The sequence below is a fragment of the Theobroma cacao genome, chromosome 7 (assembly GCF_000208745.1).
Source record: "Theobroma cacao cultivar B97-61/B2 chromosome 7, Criollo_cocoa_genome_V2, whole genome shotgun sequence".
Lineage (NCBI taxonomy): Eukaryota > Viridiplantae > Streptophyta > Magnoliopsida > Malvales > Malvaceae > Theobroma > Theobroma cacao.
The window spans coordinates 20,596,891-20,611,102 of NC_030856.1; the positions used below are offsets into that span (position 1 = coordinate 20,596,891).

Here is a 14,212-nt window from a genome sequence, read left to right on the forward strand (position 1 = left end):
ACCACCTTGGAAGGCCCCCTATACTAGTGAATCAAGCCCATGTGTAGCCTTTTATGCCTCAACACCAAGTGGAGCTTCACCATTATCATGTTCCCCATATCAAAATGAGTCTATTTTTGTGAGTCATTTGCTCATTTCTTAGCCCTCTTAGTAGCTTTGTGGAGGCATGCTAAAGCCAAGTCTTGTTGCTCATCCCATTGTCGAGCGCATTTGTATGTAGTAGGGGTTGGACTAGTATACCTAACAACTATCACACATGGCATGTGGGCTATTACCCAATCATTATCTCAAAAGTGCTTTGACCCGTAGATTTATTATGTTAAAAGTTGTGAGAAAACTGTACAACATCGAGCCATCTAGGTTAGTTTGTGCAGGTGCTATACATGAAGTATTACAAGGTAAAGCTCAAGCATTGCATTCATCCTCTCAATCTACTTATTGGATTGTAAGTGGATGTTGCTCAAAAAACAAAACTCAAACCCTAATAACTTGAACATCTCAATCTAGAATCTACTTGTGAACCAACCATCCCTATCATTGATGATGGTCTTTAGGACCCCTTAATAGTTCACCAAATGCTTCATGAACAGTTTGACTGCCTTTTTAGCAAGACACTCTTAGGTGGTAATTATCAGTTTGTCATACTTAGAGAATCTATTCATTACTACCATAATGCTTCTAAACCCATCAACTCGAGGCGATCCCATGATGGAATCCATGCTAACTTTGTTCCATTGCCTGATAGGCATTGGTTGCAGGTCAAGCAGTTCTTTTGACCTCTTTTGCTCAACTTTGTCCTATTAACACACAAAACATGAGCTTCTATAACCTTGTACCGAATTTTATGACATTAAATTCTAATCTTGATCTCCTTATTATTCTTCAAAAAGGTAAACATCAATGCACCCATTCCATCTATTCTTTTGTGTCCTATAACCATCTTTCTTGTTCTTCCCATTCCTTTGTTACTTCTCTTAATTTTGTTTCAGGTTCAAAGACTTTTACGGAGGCATTATCTCATGATTGTTGGTGAACTACTATGGAAGAAGAAATCCTGACTCTTAAGAGTAATGTTATTTGGGATTTAGTTTCTCTTCCACCAATTAGATAGGCTGTTAGATGCAAATGGGTATATACAATAAAGTTGAATCTTGATGGTACTATTGCTAGATTGAAAACTCGATTAGTAGCTAAGTTTATATGTTGAAATATATGGTGTGGATTATATAGACATATTTTCTCCTGTAGCTTAATTAACTTCTATTCGTGTATTTCTTTCTTTAGTTGTTACTTATCATTAGTGTTTGTACCAATTGGATGTGAAGAACGCATTTATTCATAATGACTTATAAGAAAAGGTGTATATGGTGCAACCACATGGGTTTGTTGCTTAGGGAGAGTTTGGTAAAGTACATATACATGTTGAGAAATCATTATATGGGTTGAAACAATATCCTCAAGCTTGTTTTGGGAGGTAATTACAAGTAGTAATCAATAAGGTATTCATAATCTTAAAGTTTTTCTTTAAGCAAAATTTCATATGAAAGACTTGGTTTCCTTCAAATACTTTTTAAGGATTTAAGTAACTCACTCCAAAAAGGTATATTTATCTCCCAAAAGAAGTATGTGCTAGATTTACTCAAAGATTTTAGATTGCTTGATGCAAAGCCTTGTGAGACTCCTAAGGACCTAAATGTGAAGCTTATAGTAAAAGAACAAGAGGAATTTCTAGATATTCAAAAATATAGATAATTAGTTGCTAAATTGAATTATTTGACAATGACTCGTCTTGATATTTATTTTCTAGTAAGTGTAGTAAGTCAATTCATGTCAACGCGTACTACTATCCATTGAGATGCTTTTGTTTGTATCCTAAAGTATTTGAGGCACCTGACAAAAAAATTGTATGTGGAGATCATGGACATGCTCAAGTTGACGTTTTATTGATGCCGATTGAGTTGGGTCACCAAATGATAGGAAATCTACTACAATATATTATGTGTTTGTGGTAGGAAATTTAAAATCATGGAAGTAAGAAGTAAGATGTGGTAGCAAGGTCTAGTGCAGAGTTCGAGTATCACATTATGGCACAAACTACTTGTGAGCTTATGTGGATTCATAAGTTGTTGAAGGAAATTGGTTTTGCATATTCGTCTCCTATGAGATTGTGGTGTGATAATCAAATAGCTATGCATATTTCTTTTAATCTGGTGTTTCATGAAATGAAAAAATATATTGAGGTTAATTGTCATTTCATATGTGAGAAGTTTCAATAGAAATTGATATTTACTTCCTATGTGAGCATGGGAGAGCAATTAGTAGATTTGTTTACTAAGAATTCTTCTCGGGTTAGAATTGATTATATTTGGAACAAGCTAGGCATGATCAATATCTATGCTCAAGCTTGAAGGGGAGTGTTAAAGCATGATATATATTATTATGGCTTAAGTAACTTCAGTATTATTATAGGTTTAAGGCTATTTTTGTCTTTTTCATATTCTATATTCTTTTATAAATAAAATAGCCACAATGTGGAAATAGACTTTTATCAAATATACAAAAATAGAAGTTTACAAACGCAATAGAAGAATAATGATTTGTTTGAATTTTCTTGAATAGTTAAAGGGGTGTTTTAAGCATTACGCTTTTAATCAAATTAAATAATTGAAGATATTCTAATATCACATTACTTCTTTTGCTTTCATGGTACAAGTGATTTTGGACTGCATGATTGAAACTAACCTTTTAATTTCAATCATAAATCCTACTTCTCTAAACTCAAAATTCAAATCAGAAACTTTCAAGGTGAAATTATAAATCTAATCTCTAAATATTCTTCTATTCACCTCACTGAGCAATTTTATGAAAAACTCAACATGGTATCAAAGTGCTTTTCCTTGAGGGACTCGTGACTCATTTGTTACCCTTGATTTTTCTCTTAATCGTGGAAATTGACAGCTCAAATGGCAGTCGCAAGCTTCAACACATCCTATTTTCTTAGGTACAAACTATCCTTTCTAGGCAATTAAAATGAGGGCTGATATAAAAGCCTTTAATTTGTGGGATGTAGTTAAAATAGGTGGAGAACCTTTTAGGCAAAGGCATGCCAATCCCACTTTGGCACAAATTAAACATCACAGTGAAAAAATAGCCAAATGATATAAGGCACTCTCTTGCCTTCATTTTGTTGTGTCAGAAACTATATTTGCTAAGATAATGAATTTTGATGACCTTAAGTTAGTGTGGGATACATTGAAAAGAGGAGTATTAGGGAAATGATTGGACTAGGCAAATGCAAGTGTTGAATCTATGTAGGCAGTTTGAGTTACCAAAGATGAAGGAGGAAGAACATATTCAAGATTGCTCAGATAAGATGATGAAATTAGTAAATCAACTAAGACTTCTTCGAAAAGAGGTATCTGACAGAAAAGTTGTAAACAAAATTTTGGTTAGTTTACTAAAAAGATTTGAGGTTAAGATCTCATCACTTGAGGATTAAAGGATCTTACCAGGATCTCTACTATAGAGTTAGTTAATGCTTTCTTAGCTCAAGTGCAAAGAAGAGCTTTCAACTCAAAAAACCTGGTTGAAAATGCCTTAGTTGCTAAAACCAAAGGCTTGAAAGTTAAAGGTGAAAGATCTAGGAAGAATGGAAGTAAGGGAAAGGCTAGTGATGGTGTGCAAGGAAAGTAGAAAGATAAATATGCTCATTACCCTCATTGTAAGAAGAGGAATCACACTCCTAAGTACTATTGGTATAGACCCAATGTGAAATACAAAGCTTGTAAGCAGCTTGGTCATTTGGAAAAGGTTTGCGAAGAAAAGAAAAAATGATGTAGAAAACAGATGAAGTTGAGGAAATGTTGTTCATGGCTAAAATGGAGAGTGATGTAGATGAAAAGAATGTGTGGTTGCTTAATAGTGGGTGTTCTAACCATCTTACTCGCAATAACCAACTATTTTCAGAACTTGATAAAAGCTTCAGAGCTCGAATTAAAATTAGGAATGGAGTTTACTTGAAAATTAGTGGTTAAGGAACTATGGTTGTTGAAACACCTTGTAGTATTAAATACCTAACAGATGTCTTCTTGGTACTTTAAGCTGATCAAAACCTATTTAGTATAGACCAGCTAGCTAAGCTGAATTATACTTTGTTATGCAAGGGTGAGGTATGCACTATTTTTTTATCCTAATGGGAGTGAAATTTTAACTGTTGAAATGGAGAACAAATGTTATCCTTTGAACCTAATGAAAATTAAGCATAGAGCTTTTGTTGGTGAAGATAATGTTTCTAAATTATGGTACAAAAAACTAGGTCATGTTAACTACAGAACCTTAAGTAAAATGGCTATTGAAAATTTGGTTGAAGGTTTTCTACAGATTAATAGAATTGAGAAAGTGTGTCAGCTTGAGAACTAAAGTAGAAAGCCTTTTCCAATGTTGAGAAACTAGTATGCAAAGTAGACATTAGAGTTTGTACATATTGATTTGTGTGGACTATGAAGACACCTTCACTAAATCACAATAAGTTTTATATTGTGTTCATTGATGATTTTACTAAATTTACTGGGTATATTTCATGAAACAAAAGTTAGAAGCATTAATCAAGTTCATGAGATTCAAAGCATTGGTTGAAACTCACTCTCAGCAGAGAATCAAAACCTTAAGGACTGACAATTACACATAATACATTGCTATAGAATTTGAAAATTTGTAAATTCAATTTGGAGTCAAGCATAGCTCACAGTAACATATAACCCTCATAAGAGAAGAATAGAACTTTGGTGGAAATGACAAGGTGTTTGTTTTTCAAAAGAATATACTAAGGGTATTTTGGGCAGAAGCTATTAACATAACTAACTATATATGAATTTGTCTTATAAGAACCTTGACAGATAAAACACCCTATGAGATGTGTTTTGAACACAAACCAAAGGTTCCTCACTTAAGAACTTTTGGTTTAGTGTGTTATGCTAAAGTACTCAATCAAAATATATCCAAATTGGATCCAAAAGCTATATTAACTATGCATATTGGTTATAGTGACCTTTCAAAGTTTGATGAGGGATAAATTTGGAACTAGAAAAGTAGGAATCTGGACAAGTCAGAAAGTGAGTCTTTGGTATTGATGAGCAACTGCAAGATGTTGAAACTAAGTCTATTGACTTGGAGGATGAAAGGTTGGCAGTTAAAGGCACAAGATCACTGCAAGATATATGCAATAAATGCAACTTGGCAATTGTAGATCTTACTAGTTTTGCAAAGCACAAGTTGCTAAAAATTGGAATGCAGTACTGGATGTCGAAATAAGTATGATTTTGAAAAATGGAACTTGGGTGCTAGTTGACAAACCAAACAATCAACAAGTGATTGAGGTCAAGTGAATACATAACCAAGTTGAATCCAAATGGCACAGCTAATAAGTACAAGGCCAGGTTAATAGTTAAAGGGTATGCTCGAATTATGGTGTTGATTTTTTTGACACTTTGGCTCTTATGGCTAAACGTGATACTATAAGGTTATTAGTTGCTTTATCTACAAAAAAAGGTTGGAAAATTTTCCATTTGGATGTGAAATAAGCTTTTCTGAATGGTATTTTAAAAGAAAACATTTATATTGCACAACCTGAAGGGTATGAGGTATAGGGTGTTGAAAACAAAGTTTGTAAGCTTATTAAAGCTTTATGTGGACTTAAACAAGCTCTTAGAGCTTGGTATGAAAGGATTGATGACTATTTTAGAAGTCAAGGTTTTAATAGAAGCCTAATTAAGCTTATTCTCTATGTGAGAAGTTCAGACAATTCTGTCATTTTGATAGTTACCTTGTATGTTGATCACTTGTTGATTACAAGGCTAGATGTTGAATACTTGGAAAAATTGAAGCTGCAAATGATGTCTACATTTGAGATGACTACCTTAGGCCTGATGACTTATTTTCTTGGGATGGAAGTTCAACAAGAAGCAGATCGGATCTTTTTGCATTAGTCAAAGTATGTAAGAAATTTGTTAAAAAATTTTAACATGGATGCTTGGAAACTAGTTAACAGTCCTTTTACTATTGGCAATAGATTGCATAAAAGTGATGGTTCAATAGATGCAGATGGACTTATTTACAGAAGTATGATTGGATCACTGTTGTATTTGTCAGCCACTAGACTTGACATCGTGTATGCTACAAGTCTACTGTCAAGGTTTATGCAAGCACCTTCTTTGTTGCATTTCAAAGCTGCAAAAAGGATTCTAAGGTATATAAAAGGGACAATGGAGTATGGTTTCAAGTACATAAGGGGGGATAGTAGTGAGCTACAAGGTTTTAGTGATAGTGACTGGGTAAGGGCTGTTACTGACTCCAAAAGCACTGGTGGTTTTTGTTTTTCAGTTGAAAGTGCAGTGTTTACTTAAAATTCAAAGAAATAGGAGATTGTTGCATAGTCTTCAGTTGAAGATGAGTATATTGCTACAGCTACAACTGCTAATCATGTTCAATGGTTGAGGAAGATATTATTGGATCTTGGGTTTATTCAAAAGAAAGGTACTATACTTCATATGGACAATCAATCTACTATCTCTATAGCTAAAAACCTTTGTTCATCATGGTCGATTAAAGCATATTCGAGTGAAGTATCATGCATTGAGGGATGCAGTGAAGAAGCAAGTGATCGAATTGAGGTATTAGCAAACTAACTTACAATTGGCAAATATATTTACAAAGGCTTTGGGTACAAAAAGGTTTGAAGTTCTAAGATCTCGACTAGGAGTTCACTAGATTTTTGATCACGGGGGTGTATTGAAGAATGCTCATAATCTGGTGAACCAATGTGCTTGATGTGGTTGAATTAGTGGAGCAGGTGTTTTTGGAGGGAAGGAATGGGTTTTTTGAAAATTGAAGAAGGTTCTTTAATACTCCAAAACACTACCGTGTCAACTTTACCCATTACTTGTTATAATACGTATCTTGTAATGTCATTTTACTTGTTGCTTTATTTCCTGTGTTATAAAACGGTTGTCTGTTGTGTCGTTTTTACTTGGCTGTTATTGCTATGTGTCAAAACAACTTGTTTATTGTCGTTTTGTTCTTCCTGAGTTGTTCATTTTGATAGCCGTTGCTCAGCACTGAAAACGATGCTTCGATTTTAGTGCTCCGAAGTTTTAGGATTTTGTTTCTCGAGGCTGGATCTATGTGCCTTAGTTGGTTTTCTTGTAGAAAATATATAATGCTGGAAAATAATGAAATGTGTGGGTGATTTTCCAGTTTCTTCAAAAAAGCTTTTCTGCTCTGTTCTTTCCTTCTTCTCTTTGAAGATTCTTCTATTCATCTCACAGAGCAATTTTCTGGAAAACTCAACAATGACAAACATAACAATTCCAGCTTCTTTGAATAATCTTCCTGCAAGCAATGTATTAATAAGGTTCATAGGGAGAAAGGAAATTAATCACCTTCACATTCCACGTGAAAATCGTCGATTAACTAACAAAATAAACCATCTAACCTGATAACTTGCAAATATAAAATATTCAACCAAACCGTATCAACCCATCGACCTAATTGCTCTTTGGTAGCGTTCATGCATGGGTCTGTGTTGTTAGCTAGGTTACAACGTACTGACATCTTTATTACTTTGTAAATTTTTTTATCTTCCCTTTCTTTCAAATGGATACATATCTGTTGCTGATATTCGAGTTTATTGTTCTGAGCATATTGGTTCCTTGACAGATCTTTAATAAAGAAAGAGACCTGAATTGATAAAAAAAAATGATACCATGGGATGAACTTACGCATTTCTGTTTATGTTTGCATGCTGACTAAACTGAACATTTGTTTTGTTTTGGTGCCTCCATGGATGCCTTAAGTGGAGTGATTAAGCTTAAAGGTTAAAGCAAAAACTGATGAGCTGTTCTAATACGTAGGCCATTGCCTAGACAATATATACATGCCTACCAAATCCCAATATAACGGTCCCTATACCTCTCAACAAACAAAGAAGTTTAAAGTTAGCAGTGTTTTCGACTTTTTTTTCTACTTAAATATTCAGGCAGCAATTAATAACTGCACATGTCTATAATCCAAATTTAATAATAAGGCCCTCATCAAGCACATAATGTGAGTTGTCAACTGCTTTAAACTATAAGAATGGTACAAATGACAGATGATTATACATATATATATATATATATGTATTTATGTATGTATAGATATTGACATACTATACATATACATGAGAGAGATTCTTTGATTACACTGCAATCCTTTTCATGCAGTGGGCTAGGTAGCTTCTTCATTCGAGAATGATCAACCATATGCCAAGAGTAGAAAGATGGAATTGTATTATACACAATAGAATAATATTCCCATTATTTTATCTTATGGTCATTGTCTCTACATATATTAATTGTACAATACACTATATATATATTAACAAAATCTGATTGCAGCAGAGCAGACAATGCATTAAACCCTTTTTTTTTTTGGACAAAGGCAATTTCTATGATTAAACAAAGAGGGAGAGGCCTAGTATTGCGTGTTCTAGAGTATGGACGGCTTAGTGGCCCACTCTACTTTTTGAGAGGAACTCTGATTTTTGTTAGTTTGTGAGCAGACAAAAGCAGGGAAGCTTCTTATCCTCCCTATGGGTTTTCACACAAATCGTAACACATAGAATCTGCAAAAGCCAAAGTACTTATATCAATATCATATTCTCTTTGTTTTAACCCCCCAATCATCACCATAATTACAATGTCTACATGTCTTAGATCTTCATTTAATTATTATTGTTTCGCAAGATTTAGGTGATATATTTGCGGAAAAGGGTATTAAATTATGGACAAAAATTTCCATTTAGAAGCTGCCCGCAGGCCAATGCCAACAGTGTAATATATGAGAATATCTAAGGGCCAATTGTTTTGCTATTGATTCTAATAGTGGCCTATATAGTTCAACATCGTACAAGCCTAGTTAGCATGTTCTGTTGTATCACATTCTAAATCTGCCCAGTTTCTTTTTCTGTCTCTTCTCTTTCTCTCTCTCTCTCTCTCTCTCTCTAAACACTGCCATGGCTCCTATGAGTCTCCCTCCTGGATTCAGGTTTCATCCAACTGATGAAGAACTTGTTGCTTACTATCTAGATAGGAAAATCAGCGGTCGCACGATTGAGCTTGAAATTATCCCAGAGGTTGATCTGTACAAGTGTGAGCCTTGGGATTTACCAGGTAAAGTGGAATTTCCACCTAATTTGTTCTTCTGTCAATATGAAATAATATGATCATCTTGTTCAACTCTTAATTAGAGGTAGCGGCACTAACTGACATTGCACTGTCAAAAACGCAAATTCATGTTATCAACAAACAGATAAGTCATTCTTACCAAGCAAAGACATGGAGTGGTACTTCTACAGCCCAAGGGACAAGAAGTACCCGAATGGATCAAGAACTAACAGGGCAACACGTGCCGGATACTGGAAAGCCACGGGCAAGGATAGGGCAGTACACTCTCAGAAGAGGGCAGTTGGCATGAAGAAGACATTGGTTTATTACAGAGGTAGGGCTCCTCACGGCATCAGAACTAACTGGGTAATGCATGAGTATCGCTTGGTCGAATCATCTTCCGCCACTGCTCCTGCATCAAGTTTAAAGGTAAACGTAATCTACACCACCCATCATAATTAAATTAATTAGTTCCTCTTATGTATGCACAACAATCGTAATATTAACTAGGCTTTACATCTATACATGCTCACCAAAATCAAGTGAGATATATCTACAGTGGTGAACTTGTCAACATTTGTTAATTTGGACGTCCTTGTTCTGGAAGTTGTAATGAGTTAAAGAATAATGGATACATGATTTTCTTCTATTTTGTAGTAATAAACATTTCTATGAGAAAGTTGTCGGTAACTACCAGCTACATAATGGAGACCCTGAAAGCCACGACCAGAATTAATTCCTGAAATTTCTTGAATGCTTAATGGAATATATGATACGATTAATGCTTATTAGATAATTAAGTTACTGGTAATTGTTCTCTCAAAACACTCCTAAATCAATAATTTCATTTAGAGGAGTTGACATATGGTGAACAGTAAAGATCTGTGTGGTGTGCATAATCATCATTCACATATGCTCCTTTACAATAGTCCTTCCGTTTTCATTTTCTTTTGGAAAGAGTGGCATATCAAAATGATTGTGTGAAAGACTCTTTGGGTCTAATCTTGCACACTTTATACATTTATAGGTGTACTAGCTAATGGCTAATGATCCATCTCTCTTTTGGTTCTAATCTTCTTGTTTAAACTCTTTGTAATATTCCTTTAAAGATTTTGAATGCATTATATGTACACTTTCCCTACACAAGTAAAATTGAAGAAATGGTGGATGTTAATGAACAGAGTTTCATATGTACTATATAATTTTTGCAAAACAGGACTCTTACGCTTTGTGTCGCATCTTCAAGAAAACCATACAAATTCCTAATAAAACAAAGGAAGCCGTTGAGAACAATATTAACGCAGAGAAGGAAGTGGGTTGGGTGTCAGATGAACAATTATTTGGTGATGATGCAAGTGGAACTGAAATTTCAAGAGGGAGAGATGCTGAAGATGAGAATTTCAATACTTCTTCATCCGATGTCACTCAAGGAACACCCAATGAAACTGGCATGCCAGATGATTATCACCAAGCTCCATTCACCTCGGATGAAGCAAACAGTTCGGCTAATATGTGTTCACTTCCCGCGGATTTCTCGTCCAACCTATTTCAGGTACAACCTAATTCATCAAATTACCTTTTGTGAGGTTTGTCTGAGGATGCAGGATTAATGTGATTTGTTTCAGAAATTCTCTGAAGATGACGTAAGATTAGAAGATCATACACATAAATAAACATGCATCAGGCATTAGGTCATTGCTATGGGCCATCCCTTGATTCTTATAATAATAATCTGCTTTAGACATCTTTTATGTTCATGGCATGATTATCTCCTTTGCCAACACTGCATTTACAGCAATATTCTGCTTTATTGCCTGCTTTATCACCAAAGGCTTCAAAATCACACCAATCTTCCCCATCCAACGCCTGGGCTGCAGTCACGCAAACACATGAAAGTACAATCAGCTGATCAATGTGGGTTCGAATTGGCCCACCAAACCACCACTTTGAGTTGGCTTTCCATCTTAAAGTAACAAAAGTTAGAAGCAATCGAAGCTCACTCTCTTTTCCTAAAGCTCACCCCCCAAAAATCTCTTAGACTGACTCAAATGCGAGGCTTTCTTCTATAACTTCTTTTGACTGACCCTAACATCTTTCTCCCTCATTTTCCACATACCTCTTGGTTTATCTAACATCTCCAATGTCACTAACCCCGATGACTCCTTTCTCTTTCTTCTCATCTTGGTCAGAGTCTGCACAATTTTTCCATTCAAAAACCACTTTGCTTTTGTTTTTTCTTATCACCATCTCCTTTGGACACTTCAAACTCATTTCCAGTTATCTTTTCAGAAATACTCAAAGGGGAATGGAAGAATCAGCCAACATTTACTCCTTTCTAGCTAATTCATTAGCAAAGTTACACTATAACGAGATAAAGTAATTATCCCGTGCGTGCCTAAGCATCTCCCTTCCTTACTATTAGGCCAAGGTCATAGTGGCAACATCTATCTCTATTTTCTTAGAAAACCAAAACTTCAAAATTAGCCTTTTAAATGAGACTTGTGTTTTCATTAATAAAGGTAATCAATAACCCCCTATGAGCAAAATACTCATGCTTACAGTTTACATTTATATCTGTGTTGTTAACCTTTGCAATTTGTTTCAAACATATAATATTAGCAGTTCTTTGAGCACGCTTTGGTCTCTTTGCCAATGCAGGAAATGCAGATGCCAGGCTACACAAGTCTTCACTATCAAGTTCCATATCCGCCATTAGAGTTAGAAGACTTTCCACAGATAGATATATCCGAGACAAAGCCAGAGATAATTGATGAATACATGATTTATGACAAGTATAGGGGCTGCATGAACGGCTCGTTAGAAGAGATTTTCTCTCTTTGCTCCTCTCAGGACAATTCCATGCCCCTCTCAATGCAAGATTGAACACACTAACAAACATCACTTTAACAACATTACATTTATTTCTCTCTTTTACTTTTATTGTAATACTACAATTTTTTTTTTTCATTTTTAACACAAAGGTAGAAGGTCGTGTTGGGGCAAATAACCAAAATTAGAGGATTATTTTGCCTAGCACAAGATGATAAGGCTACATATTCTTGCTTTTCCTTTTTTACCATTTTTCATATTGTGGTTAAAAAGCTATGGGTCAATTTTGAAAGGGAAATGGATAAATCATTTTATTTCTTTTCAATCAATTATGTATGTATTTATGTATGATATTTCTTTCCTTGTTTCACGTTTTCAAAGGCACTTGAGGAAAATATCCACACCAAAGGAAAAGCTAAAATAATAATAATGAAAAAAAACAAAAACAAAAACCACCATGGGCCAGAGTAAAATTAATATGGTAACCAGATATGTAAGCTGTCACTTTAATCCCATTTGTACAATGTCCGCGCTAACTGCGGGATAATCAAAACTCTCCGTATTATCCTCATCCTCCCTCTCCCCCTTTCTCATTGTATGTCACTCCTCTTTTCTTTTGTCCTATTGTTTCTCCTCTATGACTATTCCGATTTTCCCTAATCTCTCTTCCTAATTTCCTATTTCTTTCGATTTATTTTTTTCTGTTAGTCTTAAAAAAGAAAAATATATCATAAATAAAAATAAAATCCATTTAGGGGATTCTTTAATATTATTATAGTTTAAATAAGAATAATATTTTTAGGCATAAAAATTCTACTGCTTTCTTGTGAAGTTGACGGAGTTTGTGAAGTAGTTCTACGGCAGTTTGATATCTATCCTAAGTACAAACCAAAGTTTGAATTCATATATACGCGATACTTAAAGAAAAGTTTTATCCCTTTGAGAGTATTCAAGAGAATACGTTTCTTTTATTGGACAGGCTTTAGCATCTAAACTTGTAGATATATAAACAAAATCAAATATTTTTTATTATTTTTTATTTTTAATGTTGACTAACGAAGGATTTTTAGGAGTAATTATCATTTTTTGTATCAATGTCTGATTATTAAGGCCTAATATTGAGCTTTCTATATTTGTAATAACTTTTTGTTTTAGGGTTATTTTAGGATTAACATGTATATATATATATAGGTTGCTGCAAATAATAATTTCATGACAGAGAATAAAAACCTTCTTTGGTTTTTTTCTTTCAACATGGTATCAGAGCTTCTACTGATTAAAGGAGCGATATTTTTTATCGCTTGGTAGTAGGGAAATCTTGTTTGCTACCTTTGACAGTTACTAGAAACCTTGTGTGACAAGGTACTTGGATAAAAGTTTGTGTGTTTTTGTGACGGCCCAAACCCAATGATTCGTGACTGACACACGAGCTTGGCAGATTGAACTTGTGACACCTGAGCAAGCCTCAAAATTTTGAATCAAATCATGCATACAAAAGTTATACTCCCAATATAACTTAATATCAAATACATAATTGATGCCCCCTTAGCAGCTAATTCACATACAATGTATCATTGAATACATATAGGCCATACATTGGCCATCAACCAGGTTCGAATCTTACAACCCTTATTCAAATATAAATGGCACATTGTGCCTGACATACTTTACAAACTAACCCAAATCCAAAGGTGGAAGGCCTACTCAGACTCAGCAAAGTGACACATCGAAATGGAGACCTACCGGATGCCAAATACATGTCCATCCAAACGACAACACTAGCCACGCAATCTCGTAGCTTCACTTATCTACACATGGTATAACAGAGGAGTGACTTATCCAATCCTCAATGAGAGGTGATGTTAACATAGCATAACAACTCGCACACATATATATCAGCATATCTAGTCATTTGTCCAATATAAACAAACATTTCCAAAAGATGAAAGTGTGAGGATTATCTTAATATCCCACGTACACATCTTATCGTATTATATCTTGCTGGATCACAACTCAACGACGTATCCCATTCATAATTTTCTAAACTCTATGTCACCACATCAGAGCATATCAAATTAAGGCTTAACTTTAAAGCCGCCATCAAATTAGGCTCAATGGGCTCATTCTAATAGCCGAGCATAATCACAATATTCAATATCTATAATTTGCTTGCCTTGAAGCGT

General features: G+C 34.6%; 1 protein-coding gene across 1 annotated transcript; it reads left to right on the top strand.

The window, feature by feature from the left end:
- Window positions 8,906–12,344, top strand: LOC18594983 (NAC domain-containing protein 45). The gene is made up of 4 exons (XM_018124562.1): window positions 8,906–9,206; window positions 9,346–9,629; window positions 10,417–10,752; window positions 11,859–12,344. The coding sequence occupies exons 1-4, from the start codon at window positions 9,050–9,052 to the stop codon at window positions 12,081–12,083; spliced, it is 1,002 nt and encodes a 333-aa protein (XP_017980051.1). The 5' UTR covers window positions 8,906–9,049; the 3' UTR covers window positions 12,084–12,344.

Bases quoted from the DNA above. Each gene is read 5' to 3' on its own strand.
- LOC18594983 (XM_018124562.1), top strand. From the start codon at position 9,050: ATGGCTCCTATGAGTCTCCCTCCTGGATTCAGGTTTCATCCAACTGAT. The intron at 9,630-10,416 runs GTAAACGTAATC...TTTGCAAAACAG, and splicing joins CTCCTGCATCAAGTTTAAAG to GACTCTTACGCTTTGTGTCG. The intron at 10,753-11,858 runs GTACAACCTAAT...TTGCCAATGCAG, and splicing joins TCTCGTCCAACCTATTTCAG to GAAATGCAGATGCCAGGCTA.